A 17,395-nucleotide genomic window follows, 5' to 3' on the forward strand; every position below is an offset into this window, starting at 1 on the left:
CGTCCACAAGCACGCCATTGGACTCTGTTACCTCCTCAACACAACGGCCCCACACATCACCTTCATGACAGTAACCTGGTCAAAAACATCCTCAGCACACAACTTCTTCATTGCCATCTCAGACGGATACAAGATCCCTCGCAGGGACGGCAACAACAATCCCGGAGGATGAATTGTAATTTATTCCCAAGTACACCCTCAGAGTCACAAATCCGGTTTTGCTCCAACCACTTGGCAACCCTCAGAGTAACACTCATCTACAGATCTCCAGGCCTACATCCACAATTCTGCAAAGCCATCAACACGTACATCTGCATGCACGCCCTCACCTCCACACTCTACATGTGGCTGGGGGCCAGTAATTTCTTGCTGGAGGAGAACCACACCACCATCCAACATTGGTCCATCAACATTTGCATCCACGTCTCCGACAAGTAACACACTGCCCCTTACCACGCTATCGATCCCCCAAAGATGCTTGATGTAAGTCTCCACAGACAAGCTGTGTGGGACACTCGAACCAACACCACCGCCACACCCTGCAACCTCACACACTGGATCAGCTACTGATACAACAATCTTGCCACATTGACGGACTTTCCTGTGAAGCACAACAACAGTTAAGCCACCTGGGACAAGGCAGACCTACTGGACTCATACAGATCGAGCCGGACTCTTGTGCAAGCCTTGCTACACAAAGTACCTTCATTTACCTTCCAGCCCTGGAAAACGCCACTCACAGCCATCACCATATCATCAGCAAGGACAAGTGGAGATCCTTCAGATAGGGCCGAGGCACCAAAACCCTCGACATCATGGAGCTCATCAGCATTGTGAGTGAACTGACAGCAGATCTCCATCCAAAAGACACCCCGCCCTTGCAAGGCAGATCACATCCCTTGCAACTTTCTACCACTGCAAGCTCATGGCCATACACAACAGCCTTGGCACACAGAGGCAGACAGCACTATTGTCCACGTGACAAACCCCCTCAGGTTCTGGACTCCCGTCAGCAACAAATACACCACCTGGCTCATGTGCACCATCCACTCTGGCTCTCCATCAGGCCCCTTCCCACACAACATCTCAACCACATCATTCCCCATCCTTGAAGCCCACGTCCAGGGCGTCCAGAATGTCTCATTTGAGTTTGCCACATTCCATGGGAGCTGGAGGCATGCAGAGACCCAGGCCCTTCTTCAACAACGGATGGCAGTACCGCAGGATCTCCTGGAACATCACCCTGCTTCCCTACCCAGCAAATGTCATCAGGAAGACACTCAACGAGCGACTGACAAACTTCCTCCGCGCAAACAGCTCCAGGCAACCGGCACCAGAACATCTTCCACAGTAATCACACCACTGCAACCGTCATCATTGCCACCACCAACGACAACTTAGCCCTACTCAACAATGGTGAGACCACCCCCCTTGACCTCTCAACGGCATTGTACACCATGTGCTACCACACTGTCAGCTCACACATCTCCAAGACTGGTATCCAGAGGAGGGCCCAGGATTAAATAACCAAGTAGCTCACCAGCAAGGCCCAGGGAGTCGGCCTCCACCCTGCAGCATGTAGTACACTGGGGCCATGTGGCCCATGCCCCAGGGCTAATCTCTCAGCGTGACGATCTTCAATGTCTCCATGACCCCCCTCTCCACCATCAAATGTGCACACGACCTCATCATCATCTTGTATGCCATTGACACCCAGCTGCTCCTCAATCTCACCAAAGACCCAGCCATTGCCAGCTCCAACCTTCAAGAAGGCATGAGATCCGTTGATGAATGGCTGACTATCAGCCACCTGAGGCTGGGCTTGGACAGGACTAAGGTCATCATCTGAGGATTGTCCCCTTACACCTGGGTCAACTCCTTGTGTCCCACCGGCCTGGGCACCGCACCAGCAGCCAGTGGCCACCCACGCAAGCTGGTGTTCATCATGGACTCATCGCTCACAATTACCATGCAACTCAACACCATCTGTACCTCATGCTGCAACACCCTCTGCATGCTGAAAATGATCCACAGATAGATCCACTCCAAGGCAAGACAGACCGTCCCCCTGGTCCACAACACCAGCTGGGTCAACTACAACAACGCCCTCTACGGAGGAACAACAGCAAAACTGCAGGAGAAGTTGTCCACATCCAGGGTGCATCTGCACAACTCATCTTCAACATCCCCCGCCCCAGCCACATCACCGTCCACCTGAGATAGCTAGTATGGCTCACTGTCTGCTGCAGTATCACCTTCAGACTCCTGAACCCCACTCAGGAGGCAGTCCACAACCCCAGACCCAAAACCGACCTTGGACGTCTGTCATCCAACACCCCGTTGGCCCAACTTCGTGCAGGCCACCTTGCCCTGGCCACCATTCATCACATCCACAGAACAACTGCATGCAGGAGATAGTTCTCCCACCTCGCAAAACAGACCTGGGACTCCCTCCCCGGGCACCTCAACATGACCCATGACCTCTACACCTTCATGATTCTCTGGCAAATTGGTCTGTCTGAGCAGTATTGCAAGCCCCCCCCTCAGCAGCTTGAGGCCATCACGGGTGAGGATTGGGCTCCATGTCTGTATTTGGTGATACATTGTGACCCATGTGTGTCCTCGACCAGACTCAGATCCAAGTGTATGGATGGCTGGAGTTAGTTCCACACTCAGGCATACTTTGACATATCCCCACACGTATGTTGTGGACTCATACTAAATGACTGCAACATAAAATTACAATTATAAATTTTTTTATTATAGGTCTGGGGCATGATTTATGCACAGAAAAAGGTGCAATACAGGGGACCATAGAATCCAAAGTTCACAGGGGGAGATGGGATCCTTGGCATTTGAAGTCATCAGAGTCCAGGCCACAGTGTTTGGCATCATTGGTCAGACTGTGACCAGCAAGTCCATGTGGCAGATGATGTCAGTCAATGAGGTGATGATGTCGCACATGGAGGCCAGGTGCCACGCCAGGTGACCTGGGAGATGTGGATAGTCCGCTGCCTCTCACGGTCTTTTCCGTGGAAGATCCACCTTCATCTGTGGACCCTCAGATTCAGGCCTTGACGATGCTTGGGACGCTCCATCGGACGAATCCTCCTCCTCCTCCCTCCCTGTGGCTGGTGGTGGTCTTCGCCTGGTGGCACAGGGAGAGTTGCCCATGTTGTCAGCGATCCGACTGAGTGAAGGGCTTATGTCCCTTTGCACCGCCAGGAGCTCAGCCGGTCTTGCCTCCATCCGTCCTTGGTGTTCTTGTTGACTGGCGTGTTGCTCGGCCTGCTGGTTCTTCATCTCTGTGAGGGTCACCACTACCTGGCTGAACTCCCTGGTGTCACGCCGGTATGCGTCCATGATGTTGTCTATGTGTGACATACCGGTCCCTTCAGCTGGCTGGTCAGGTTCTCGCCTCCGCCTGTCTCCACTCCCACCACCCCTGCCCACATGAGCCTGGGCAGCCGTTGTGGGCACATCAGGTCTACGGGACCCCTGAGGGTTGGCAGTGGCAGTGTTGTCTGCCTCCTCCTGGGTGCCCGGTGCACCTTGTCCCTCCTGGTCAGACTGGCTCAGGTGTTCACTGCGGGCAGGGCTCCTCGGTATCTCCTGGGATGTGGCAGGAATGGCGGTAGTGGTTGGCACAGATGTTCCTGAACCAGGTGCTGCAGGGGCTTGGACACCAGAGGGTCCAGGTCGGTCGGGGTCATCCGCGGAGTGTTGAGAGGCGTCGCTGCCGGTGGGATCAGGTTCCTCCCGAGCCTGGGACTGTGATTGCCCTGTGTGTGAGAAACAGACAATGTTAATGCTGTTTCATGCAACATCCATGTTTCATACACATTCAAGTTGGCACTGTTCCTCCAGGTAGTTGTATGTGCCTAGCATTCTCCTCAATGCTCACTAGTGGATGGGTATGTTGCAGGGGACAGATTGATATGTTCTCCTGAGTCTTTGACATGTAGATTTTTGGCTTGGATGCTTCTTCGGCTATGTATTGGTGTTGTTGTGTTACATGTCCATTGTGACAGTGGGTAAATCCATTGCCCGTCCCGGGGGTGTCTGCTTGTGTAAGGAGTGTGTGTGACAGGGCCTGCTGGTGGGTGTAGTGTGATTTGGCACTGGGGCTCCCAGGTGATGTAGCTGTCCCCCCATGGAGCATGCTGCCATGACAGTGAGTGTGAGTTCCTGTCCTAGATATCTGACCTTGTTATCTTGGTGTCTGTGTTTGCACTGGTCACAGGTGGGCCTTGTGCTGCCTACACCTGGGCCAAGTGTCAGCTATCTTGTCATTACTTTCCCAATCCCTGTGCATTGCGCATGGTGCATGGGTATGTACCTGGGCCATATGGGATGAGGGCAATTGTGTCTGATTTGGAGTTCAACAATGCGTTTTGTGACACCCACCCTCCCAGCATACGGGACATCCATTCTTGGGTTGGTGCTTCGTGTAGCATGGGACATAGCATGGCCTTGCTTTCTCAATGGGGCATACACATGTTATTGGCATTAGAGTTGTTTTTTACTGTGGTTGTGGCCGGTGGGGGCTTGAGGGTAGTTGCGTGCATTTTGTGTAGTTGGGGTGTGGATGCCATTACCCCCATGTTACGTAAGTTGTTTGTGTACTCACCAGGCTCTGGAAGTCCTTGAAGTCCATGTACTCCCACCGGCAGAAGCAGGGCCATCACCTTCTCCTCCCAGGGATGGAAATGTACTGGTCTGCGGGGCCCACCCCCTCCAGTGATGTTGCTCTGGGTGTAGTCGTCATTCATTTTTCGCTTGACCGCACTCCGCAGATTGTACCGCCTGGCTTGGCATTCAGTCCTGGTCCTTCTGATGGGTGCAACAGCATTCACCAAACGACGATCCTCTGCCACAGGCGTGATTTTTCGGCTATGCTGGTCTGCCTGACCAATGTTCCAAACAGCTGTTGCTCGACTCTGATGACTTCTTTGACAAGGATCTCCAGCTCCTCCCTTGTGAACTTTGGATTCTTGTCTGTCGGCATGGTGTGGGGTGAGGGTGTGGATGGTTGTGGGTGTGTGGGTGTGAATGTGAAGTTGTGGGTCTGAATGTGAAGAGGGGGTATGCGTGAAGGAGGTTGTGTAAAGGTGTATATGTTAAGGTGGATGGGTGCAGCTGTTGGTGTGTGCTCTCTAGCTGCAGTGAGTCTGTTGCAAAGGCTCATGGTTTGTGTGTGTGGGCCCTTTTTATTGGTCCATTTGTGGGTGGGCCTCAGTTTGAATTTTTGGTGGGTGTGTTATAAGGGGTGGTTGTGAGTTTGCCCCTCTGTTTGCCTGTTTGGATGTGGCCAGGTCAGTCATTTCCATGTTTTGTTTGTGTACTGTAGACATGTTTTGTGGTGTTGTGCGAGTCGAATAGACCCTCCTTGTGCTGTTTTACATTGCCTATGTACGGTGCGTACATACGCTATGTTGTTGTGAGGTGCGTACATACATGATGATGTTGTTGTGGGGTGCGTACATAGGCGATGTTGGGGTACGCACCGTACATATGCGATGATGTTGTTGTGGGGTGCGTACATACGTGATGTAGGGGTACGCACCGTACATACGCGATGATGTTGTTGTGGGGTGCGTACATACGCGATGTTGGGGTACTCACTGTACATACGCGATGATGTTGTTGTGGGGTGCGTACATACGCGATGTTGGTGTACACACCGTACATACGCGATGATGTTGTTGTGGGGTGCGTACATACGCGATGTTGTTGTTGTGAGGTGCGTACATATGTGAGGATGTTGTTGTTGGGTGCGTACATACGCGATGTTGGGGTACGCACCGTACATACGCGATGATGTTGTGAGGTGCGTACATATGTGATGATGTTGTTGTGGGGTGCGTACATACGCGATGTTGGGGTACGCACCGTACATACGCGATGATGTTGTTGTGAGGTGCGTACATATGTGAGGATGTTATTATGGGGTGCGTACATACGCGATGTTGGGGTACGCACCGTACATACGTGATGATGTTGTTGTGAGGTGCGTACATATGTGATGATGTTGTTGTGGAGTGCGTACATAGGCGATGTTGGGGTACGCACCGTACATATGCGATGATGTTGTTGTGGGGTGCGTACATACGTGATGTTGGGGTACGCACCGTACATACGCGATGATGTTGTTGTGGGGTGCGTACATACGCGATGTTGGGGTACTCACTGTACATACGCGATGATGTTGTTGTGGGGTGCGTACATACGCGATGTTGGTGTACACACCGTACATACGCGATGATGTTGTTGTGGGGTGCGTACATACGCGATGTTGGGGTACGCACCGTACATACGCGATGATGTTGTGATGTTGGGGTACGCACCGTACATACGCGATGATGTTGTTGTGGGGTGCGTACATACGTGATGTTGGGGTACGCACCGTACATACGCGATGATGTTGTTGTGGGGTGCGTATATACGCGATGTTGGGGTACGCACCGTACACACCCGATGATGTTGTTGTGGGATGCGTACATACGCGATGTTGGGGTTCGCACGTACATACGCGATGATGTTGTTGTGAGGTGCATACATACGCGATGTTGGGGTATGCACCGTACATACACGATGATGTTGTTGTGAGGTGTGTACATACGTGATGTTGGTGTACGCACCGTACATACGCGATGATGTTGTTGTGAGGTGGGTACATACATGATGATGTTGTTGTGGGGTGCGTACATACGCGATGTTGGGGTACGCACCATACATATGCGATGATGTTGTTGTGAGGTGCGTACACACGTGAGGATGTTGTTCTTGGGTGCGTACATACGCGATGTTTGGGGTACGCACCGTACATACGCGATGATGTTGTTGTGAGGTGCGTACAGACATGATGATGTTGTTGTGGGGTGCGTACATACGCGATGTTGGGGTACGCACCATACATACGCGATGATGTTGTTGTGAGGTGCATACATACGCGATGTAGGGGTACGCACAGTACATACGCGATGATGTTGTTGTGTGGTGTGTACATACGCGATGTTGGTGTACGCACCGTACATACGCGATGATGTTGTTGTGGGGTGCGTACATACGCGATGTTGGGGTATGCACCGTACATACGCGATGATGTTGTGATGTTGGGGTACGCACCGTACATACGTGATGATGTTGTTGTGGGGTGCGTACATACGTGATGTTGGGGTACGCACCGTACATACGCGATGATGTTGTTGTGGGGTGCGTATATACGCGATGTTGGGGTACGCACCGTACATACCCGATGATGTTGTTGTGGGATGCGTACATACGCGATGTTGGGGTACGCACGTACATACGCGATGATGTTGTTGTGAGGTGCGTACATACGCGATGTTGGGGTATGCACCGTACATACGCGATGATGTTGTGATGTTGGGGTACGCACCGTACATACGCGATGATGTTGTTGTGGGGTGCGTGCATACGCGATGTTGGGGTACGCACCGTACATACATGATGATGTTGTGGGTTGCGTACGTACGCGATGTTCGGGTACGCACCGTATATACGCGATGATGTTGTTGTGGGATGCGTACATACGCGATGTTGGGGTACTCACTGTACATACGCGATGACGTTGTTGTGAGGTGCGTACATACGCGATGTTGGTGTATGCACCGTACATACGCGATGATGTTGTTGTGGGGTGCGTACATACGCGATGTTGGAGTACGCACCGTACATACGCAATGATGTTGTGATGTTGGGGTACGCACCGTACATACGCGATGATGTTGTTGTACGGTGTGTACATACGCGATGTTGTTGTGAGGTGCGTACATATGCATGGGGGGTCCTGTACGACTCGCACCCCGGGAACTACTGTTCCCGGGATACGAGTCGTACAAAGTTTGCTTTGTAGCAGGTAAAGTCATTCCCCATGTACGGGACGTTTTCCATACGAATCCTAAATCGGAAAGCCGGTCCGGATCGTACTTGTACGGTCGGACTGTATTTTTAGGCTTCGTACGGAAAAGTGTCCGGGTCCGTCTCGTACAACTTTTCCCCATCGAATTCGTATGGATCGGGCCGATCCGTATGTATTTTTCCCGTACGAATCGTTCTTCACGGGTGGGACGGGCTTGTACGATTCGTACGCGAAAAATTACGGATGCAAGTCATACGGAAAAAAAAAATACAGGATCGGAATCAGCCCCATAGTGTACTTCATTTTAGTACACCATATAGAGAGCCAACTTCCTACAGGGTGGTCAGAAATACTGTCTGCAGAATACAAAGAATAGTAATTAAGCTAAGGAAGCACTGTTTCCCTTCAACTTATATAGAAGAGGGAATCATACAAGACATGCATCAGTACTATTTCCATTAAGACAAAGTTGTTTCCAATTTGTGTGTGAGGCTATTTCAACAGAAGGGGAATCTGAGGGGAAATGTATTAATTAGAAGCACATTTTAAAGAACCCTTTCTGTGACATTTTGTTATTTCAAACAGTAACAGTTGTATACAAAAGTACCTGAGCGAGTGTTAAAAGTTGACAAAGATGAAAAGGTGTCAGCATTTATTAATTTCTCATCTTCAAAATCATCCCAAACGTCTTCTCCCAGGTCAAATGTCACATTAAATGCTCCTGATGATCTTGAGCCTTTTTTATCAGCATCAGTCAAGTTTGTCATGAAAGAACTGCAAGAATGTATATTTAACGGTGGCGTCTGATAATTTTTTTGGGTTGAAACAATAGAAGGTTTCCAAATAGAAAAATCTGAAACAAAGAAAAACAAGAAAAAGCTAGTGGAAATATTAAACAAGCATTAGCAAAGCCAAACAGGCCTGGCCTTGCCGGAAGTGCATTTAATGTGAATGTATTCAAAATAGGCATTGTGGTCATTGTTGTACACCCTGAACCTTACAGATGTAGAATATCAGGACTGCTATGGAACAGTGCTTCCCAAACATTTTAGAACCATGACCCGATTTTTAGAGCAACAAACATTTTCAACCCATCTCACTTTAATCAACTTGAGGTGGGCAATTTTTTTATTTAGCTACAGCATAGTGTGGTAGCGCACTATAATTTACAGATAGCGCACTTTCCTTGAAATAACCACTACATTTACATAGAAATACAGTTTTACTCATGAAACTATGTTGCAAACAAATGATAGTGTGGAAATCGTGTTTAATTGAATATTTGTACATCACCAAGTAAAGTGTCTTAATTTGTTTTGATCCTATTAAAAATCTTTGCTTCCATTATACTTCAGAATCACATTAAAAAACTTACTTCATTTTTACTTTCATAACTGCTAAATGTGTATAGTTCATTTACAGCTTTTTACATTTGTTGTGTGTTACAAAACAATTACATCCTATATATTTTTTCGATATTTTCCTTTCACTCCCTGTACCTCAGCAAAGATTGTCACATAATTCACTTTACTTTTTTTCCTCTGACTGCATTAGTGAGAGGAGTTTGTTAATACCAATCATTGTAAAAAAACATAAGCAGCAGTTTGTCAGAAGACATAGCCCGACATTTGACCTCTGTCAAGATTTTGTGACATCTTGTATATACTTTAGCATATACTTCTTTGTGGGCTTACTGATTTTCATTGGTTTCTTTCGGTGTCCTTTAAAAATCCTTGCTTGGTAGTAATTAGTCGTTCCTATGTGTCCCTCCTTTTCAATCCAAGGAGCAGTGCCCCAGTACATGTACCCTTCCACTTGTCTCATAGTAGCATCAGTTTTGGTTCTACTTTTCCCTTTCTCTAAGAGCATTTGACCAGATCGATGTTTCCCTGCTTGTGTTACTGTTTGCTTGTGCTCTGACCCCTGTTTATGTACACAGGGCTGTAATTCTTGTTATCTCCTCAGATTTGCAGTTCATTCAAAGACCAACATCAAATGGCAGACGCAAGGTAATAGTCTTTCTCTGAATTTAAGGTGAGAGGATTTCCCCATCCCCCACATCCCTCTGCTTTGCTGCTTGCCTTTCTTTCCCGCTTATGTTTGTCTTACTCCTCTGAATGGTCGGTGCCTGCCCCTTTTCCAATTGTCATGCTCCGCTGCGTCTTTAACTCTGCCCTCTTTAATTTCCTCGTTGCTGGAAAAGTTCAGCTGTTGTGCTCCGATCTAAGCTGCTGCGAAGGAGGGGGGGCATATCAGCAACAACCGGCGATAATTATCGCTAAGCGCATTTAGCGCTAGGATAATTATCGCCGGCTAGCGTGGATTTTTATCACTGAGATAGCGTGCTATTAGCAACGCTTATCTCCAAAGCGATAAAAATCCTAGCGCTAACTGCCAAACGTGAGATTATCGCAGGAAACCCAGCGATAATCCCACGAAGTTTGGCGATAGCTTGCTGATAGGGCCTCACATACTTAGCCATGATATCCACCTTCCATAGGATATCATGGCTAAGTCAGTTTCAAAGCAGGCGTAAGGAAAGTAGCGATACTTTTTGTGTCGCTATGCTGCTTTGCGTGAGGCTTGATAATAGGAGAAATGTCGCTTAGCGATATTTCTCCCGTTATCCTGGGGAGGAACGCCCACTTTGCATCTCATTAGAGATGCAAAGATGGGCGCTAGGAATTCAGGCGATAACGTGACCTTGCTAATATAGCGATAAAATGATCGCCGCTTTTCGTCAGAAAACGGCTGCAAAAGCAGCGATAATTTTATATCGCCGCCTTGTAGATATGCCCCGGGGTGCTCTGCTGCTGAGTGCTTTACATGAACACTAGCTACATTACACATGTTCATATTCATTTTGTTCGGCATGGGACAATAAAGTAATTTACACATAATCGCACAATGTTAAGCCACCCCCACAGTCATACTGATTAGAGCCATTTCATATCTATCTAACACTGGGGCGTATTATCAAGCCAGGCGATAAAATTATCTCCGCTTTAGCGGCAGAAAACTGCAGCTAAAACGGCGAAAATGGGCTTGTTAATATGCTCTATGGAATTCCAATTGAAGCCCAGGTTAGATGTCCTTCACATCTAACATGGGCTTCAATTGGAATTCCATAGAGCATATTATCAAGCCCATTATCGCCGTTTTAGCGGCAGTTTTCTGCCGCTAAAGCGGCGATAATTTTATCGCCTGGCTTGATAATATGCCCCACTGACTCTCTCACTCAGGGCCATATTATCAAGGAGAGAGTTAAAATTATTGCCGCTAAAGCAGTGATAATGGGCTTGATAATATGCCCTTGTGAATTCCCATAGAAGCCCATGTTCCGGTGTGAACATGGGCTTCTATGGGAATTCACAAGGGCATATTATCAAGCCCATTATCGCCGCATTAGCGGCACTTTCCTGCCGCTAAAGCGGCGATAATTTTAACACCGTCCTTGATAATATGGCCCTTGGATCGCAGATTTTTGACATAGTTTTTTCTTTCACACTGGTTTCCAGCCACTTAATTATGGCATGTTAAGTAGCCTGTGGTCACGGTCTGTAAAATGTTACACCATGTCGGACATCTTGTGGTGAGGTCTTTGCACATTTTTGTTTACTACTTGCTTCCACTTTATCAATCCCCTTTTATTGTGCATCTTTTCCGTATCTGTTTTCTCACTCCTTTCCTTTCTTTTTGCTCTACTTTTTACCCCTCATTCTCTTTCAATACTTACTCATATGTAACCGCCATTCCACTTTCTCTATTTTGTGGTCCCTCACTCATGTGTATTATTTGCTTTCTTGCTCTCTGTCCTAATAATTCTCTATTTTGTGGTCCCTCACTCATGTGTATTATTTGCTTTCTTGCTCTCTGTCCTAATAATGTGCTTACTGCAAGCGTGTGCTATTCAGATCGTGGGACATGTGCACACTACGTGGTATGTTTAATTTGCAGTATTCAATAAAAAAAAAATAAACCACAAATATATAATTTCTTATTCTATCTCTCTCTCTTGATTCTGTTTCTCTGTCACTTTTCTACTTCCTGTGGGTATCATTCTTTCTATTCAATTGCTCTCCTCAAATACTAACTAACTATGGGGCAAATTAGCAAGAACCTCGTTAAAATTATCGCCGTTTTAGCGGCAGGAAACTGCCGCTAAAACGGCGATAAAGGGATTGCTAATATGCGTTATAGAATTCCAATAGAAGCCCAGGTTAGATGTCCTGCACATCTAACCTGAGCTTCTATTGGAATTCTATAACGCATATTATCAAACTCATTATCGCCTCGGAATAGAGCATCTCTTCAATCTCCCCTATTAGATGTCACCAGCTGCTATAGTAATCCCGTTATCCTGGGGAGGAACGCCCACTTTGCATCTCATTAGAGATGCAAAGATGGGCGTTAGGAATTCAGGCGATAACGCGACCTTGCTAATATAGCGATAAAATTATCGCCGCTTTTCAGCAGAAAACGGCCGCAAAACCAGCGATAATTTTATATCGCCACCTTGTAGATATGCCCCGGGGTGCTCTGCTGCTGAGTGCTTTACATGAACACTAGCTACATTACACATGTTCATATTCATTTTGTTCGGCATGGGACAATAAAGTAATTTACACATAATCGCACAATGTTAAGCCACCCCCACAGTCATACTGATTGGAGCCATTTCATATCTATCTAACACTGGGGCATATTATCAAGCCAGGCGATAAAATTATCTCCGCTTTAGCGGCAGAAAACTGCAGCTAAAACGGCGAAAATGGGCTTGTTAATATGCTCTATGGAATTCCAATTGAAGCCCAGGTTATCAAACTCATTATCGCCGTTTTAGCGGCAGTTTCCTGCCGCTAAAACAGTGGTAATTTTAACGAGGTTCTTGCTAATATGCCCCTCTGTCTGTATTAACAAGCGCTTTATCTCCGCTTTTTTGGCTTTAAATGCCAAAGAAGCGGAGATAAAAATATCGCCCTATTAACAACAGGGTGCTAACATGCAAAATCGCATGTTAGCACCATTTTTCACTACGCTTCCCTTTGCATCTCTAATGAGATGCAAAGAGGGCGTTCTAGAGCAAAATAATAGGAGAAATGTCGCTAAGTGACATTTCTCCTATTATTAAGATTCACGCTAACCCTGTTAGAGACAAAAAAAGCAGCGCTAAACCACGGTTAACGCTGCTTTTTTACGTCTGCTAATTTTCAGACTTAGCCTTGTAATCCAATGGGAGGTAGATTACATGGCTAAATCCACCATGGGCTATCAACAAGGATATCCCTATCCTTGTAGTTTTATCGCTGCATTACCAGCGATAACCTCCCAAAATGCCGCTATCGATAAAAAAATTAACGCTAAGCGCCCTTAGCGTTAATATTCCCTGAACCTTGTTAATATGCCCCTTATTTCTTTGCCCCTACACAGACCCTCTTACCTCACTGGTTCATTCTCTATCTCTGACCTTGATACTTCTATATATATATATTACCTTTTACTGATTTCACACTCTGTCCACACAGTTTATAATATGCTGCATTACCACAATTGCAGACTGACCTCGGAATAGAGCATCTCTTCAATCTCCCCTATTAGATGTCACCAGCTGCTATAGTAATTCAAATACTATTTCCCAGCATCCACCCTACCGTTATTTATATCCCCAAAAAACAAAAACATATATATATCTTACAAAATAGCAATACAACAGGCAGAAAAAAGTTACCAGCATTACAAACACACACAAAACCCTTCCCACATTTTTTATGGTTTTACTTTTTTAATAGGATTGTTAAGTAGGACAGAATATCTTCATGGTTATATATAAATAAGCTGAAATGCCTATAGCAACTTATTATAACTTTCCAACAGGCTACAAGGCAGCCACACTGCTATAAAACATAACTTTAACACATTAGCAGAGACAATAGCTCTAGCTAAACACTTACAAGGTCCCAAAGGCAAGACCTGTTGGCTATGCCAAAGCTTGGCTTTCTTGAAGCCTTTTATACTTTGGGGTTGAAGTGAAGGATGGCCCCTCGCCCTGTTATCCCGGCAGCCACCATCCCAACCTTCCTGGTGCGTTAATGACCCAGACATACTCTCATATTATTGCTGTAACAAATAGTTCTTGGGTTGCGCTGATCTACCTTATGTGCTGTTTTCCCAAAGCATTACCTTCATCTGATATAAATATCAGAGCTTGACAGAGTAAAGTGATTTTTCGCCTATTGTGCAGATCTGTAACCCTTTAAATGTCAATGCAGTCCTAACACAAGAAATGTTATTAGGAATTTCAATTGCAAAACTGTAACTTTAAACACATTCTTTTGGTATTCCCCTATTTTATGAAATATGCTAGGCATTGAATAAAAAATAATAATAAAATGTTGGTAATGTAGGTACGCAACATATAAATTCAGTAGCATTTTGATTGTCGGAGCCTGCAGTTTCACTCTTTCTGTTGGGTAAAGCATCAGAACTGGCTGAGGGTGTCACACAATACCACAACGCTCAAATCCATCTGCATAAATCAACCACATACAACATATTTTAATATCGGATAATAACATGCCACACAACTCAACTATTGTTACAGAAAACAAACGATGGACGGAATGCTGAAAATGCAAACATTCTACCCAAGTCAAATGATCTGGATTACATCCATCGTTCTTTTGCCCACTACTCCACCCCAGTTTGGACCCAGCCATATGCAAATCAGTTTTGACCCTGTGCCCCATGGGAACAGTCCAGACTGAACTGCCAGGCCAGGTCTTCCCTGGACCGGAAACAAGCATCCTGGGACCGGTTTCAGGGTATGTCACCCTTCTTCAGCCAGGCTAGCTTGAATCCAGTGGCACAGTGAGCAAGGGACCCACGTCTGGGCATACCCATCCCAATTAGGGTGAAAAGGGTTACAGCAAACAAACAATGGATGGAATGCTGACAATGCAAACATTCTCCCCCGTCAAAAGATCTGGGATAAATCCATTGTTCTGTGGAAATATGGATTTTTCTGGTCAGTTATGTCCCCTATCTTGGACCCCAACGGTTCTATGTGCATGTCACAAGTACATGTATGTTCCCTCCAGTTCCAGTTATGAAGACGCAAACACATGTGCGTCCACCGTCAACATGTCCTCTGTCAGATCCGCCATGAATAGGCCGGATATTCCATTCCTAAGTACGAAAGGCCACCGGCTTTATATGGTTCACTTATGCCATTTTACAGTTCAGGCAAGTAGGCCCTGATTCTGTCATCAAACTCTTCTTGCTTTCTGCCTCTGAAAACTCCAGTTCGAGCCTGCATCTGTGACCATGAACTTTGTCTCATTCTCTGCGCGGCTCACGAAGCCTGACATCAGCCTATTCTCTGCCAAGAACTGTATTTCACCTTCGAATTATCTGCTTCCCCCTCAGCCGATGCATTCCTGCCTAGTAGTTTAAGTAAACATTCTTCCAGTTACCAAGCAAAGGGCCCGGCTTCTCTGTCCTCATGCAAGTAATTCATAGTCCTGTCACCATGGAATATTTCTACCCCCTCGCATTTAGTGTAGACACTTAGACGCTTGTACACGCACGCACAGTCAATATAGAATAGATTCTGTCCGAGAGTCCTTCTTTTATGGATAACATAGTTCTTTAAACATAGGATGCTAGATATGATTTGGGATTAGGTTGACTTGACCCCCCAGACTTCTTGTCTCCACATGTAGAGCTAAATGTCAAGTCCCCTTCACCCCCTAGTTACACGTCAATTACACGTCATGCTGCTGCGCGCGCATCTATGCCAAGTATTATCTTATAGATCCACCTATAGGTGACATCATAACCAATTATGTTCCTTTTTACTCCTTGTTCCACCCATTTTCGGTTACGCAGACAACTCGTCATTTTCCTTATCAATTGTTACGCCTATTGCATTCGCTTCATTGTAATGTATGTACTATAAAAGTCATTTCATGTCAATAATGTATGTACTTCACTTCCTGAACCCCCGTGGTGATGGAACTTGGAGCATCCGATTATAATCGATTATTGGAATAAAGCCCATTCCGAACCTCTAATACCACGGATTCTGCCTCTCATTTTACTGAGCTATTTTATTATGTTTCTGTATCAAATTCAGTCCTGGTAAAGGAAAATTATTTACCACATGAATGGCGCCCGAATAGGGACACTTTCTCATCTCACGCGCCGGCGGTGAGTTGCAGGCCCGGTCTCCACCCATAGCTGGACGGACAATAACGCGTACCAGCAGGATTTCCTGTATCTCCCTCCGGTCAAGCGGGGGCGACTGAGACTGCGATCAACACCCAGACGAGGCGGTGAGAAGTGCGAAGTATCCCGACCAGAGCCTAGCTGAGAGAGCAAGATCCGAGGTATACAGAGACCCACCAGTTCGAAGTCAAGTCCAGTGTCCGACGAGTCGAGTCCAGTCCGGTTCAAGTTCAAGTTACCGAGGCCTTCCGTTTCCGAAGCTACCCGGTGAGTACCATTGCTGGGGAGGCATTTCTGACGTGCACATAGGTTGTGCCGGTCAAGACGGGTTTGGGTACACAAATCCGGTCTGCACTGTTTTAGCAGTGTATCTGTACTGTTTAGCAGTATATCAAGTATTCCGAAGTATCAAGAATTAAGCTTGGTGATTAGTTATGCAGACGATCATCATTGTTGTTTCAGTTAAAGGTTTAATGTTTAATGTTTAATGTGTTTAAAAACGTCCTGCATATTGTGGTATGAATGACTGTTCATTATCGTGTTTATTGTATTAAGTCTGTTCAAATTCAAGTATCAGGTCAGTTGGTCAAAATCAAGTATAAGGTCAGTTCTCAATATGCCGCTCTTTTCGAAATTAAGACAGATCACTACTAGAAAAGGGGTTCTCGAAGAAGCCGTTCCTATTCCTCCTAGGGACACTCCAGGGCACTTTATGTATCACAAACATGGCTTAGACGCTATATTATTTCTTGATTTATGGGTAGACTACACCAAGGGATTACCAGAAAGTCAGAGGTGGCCCACAGCGGGAACCTGGGATGCAGAGTGCATCATGAAAGTTGAGGAAGAGTTATGGAAAAGGAAGGTCAGACAGTCACAGAAAGACGCCGTTGAGTTATGGCGTAAAGAATCTCATAGACGCACAGAAAAAGCACGTAGACAGGAAGAAAAGAATAAAGAAAGTTCAAATAAAGTTCGAGAGAATGTATTAATTGAGGAAGGGATCCGAGTGAAATCAGAACAAGTAGATAGGCAAAGAAACGCCCTTATGAATGGTATGTATCCCCTTCTGGCCGAAGGATTACCTAAGGCTACTCCAGAAATACCGAAAGACTTGCCACCCCCATTGTTCCCAATAAAGGTACATCCTAAGGGGCATCCTAGAACAGCAGAAGATGTTTTTCTTTCCTCATATTTAGATGACGCAGCTCCCGAGTATGCTAATTCCGCCCCACATAGACCGCATACCAGGGAGGTTCAACGCCAAGATCCAGTGCCCGTATC

At 46.4% G+C, this 17,395-nt stretch overlaps 1 protein-coding gene across 1 annotated transcript in view; it reads right to left on the reverse strand.

The window, feature by feature from the left end:
- Positions 1-17,395, reverse strand: part of HFM1 (helicase for meiosis 1) — a 3,754,865-nt gene that overhangs the window by 370,845 nt on the left and 3,366,625 nt on the right. The window contains exon 34 of the mRNA XM_085599940.1: positions 8,493-8,738. Within this exon, the coding sequence (XP_085456066.1) occupies positions 8,493-8,738 (246 nt within the window). The remainder of the gene's footprint in view (positions 1-8,492; positions 8,739-17,395) is intronic.

The sequence above is a fragment of the Triturus cristatus genome, chromosome 4_2 (assembly GCF_964204655.1).
Source record: "Triturus cristatus chromosome 4_2, aTriCri1.1, whole genome shotgun sequence".
Taxonomy (NCBI): Eukaryota; Metazoa; Chordata; class Amphibia; order Caudata; family Salamandridae; genus Triturus; species Triturus cristatus.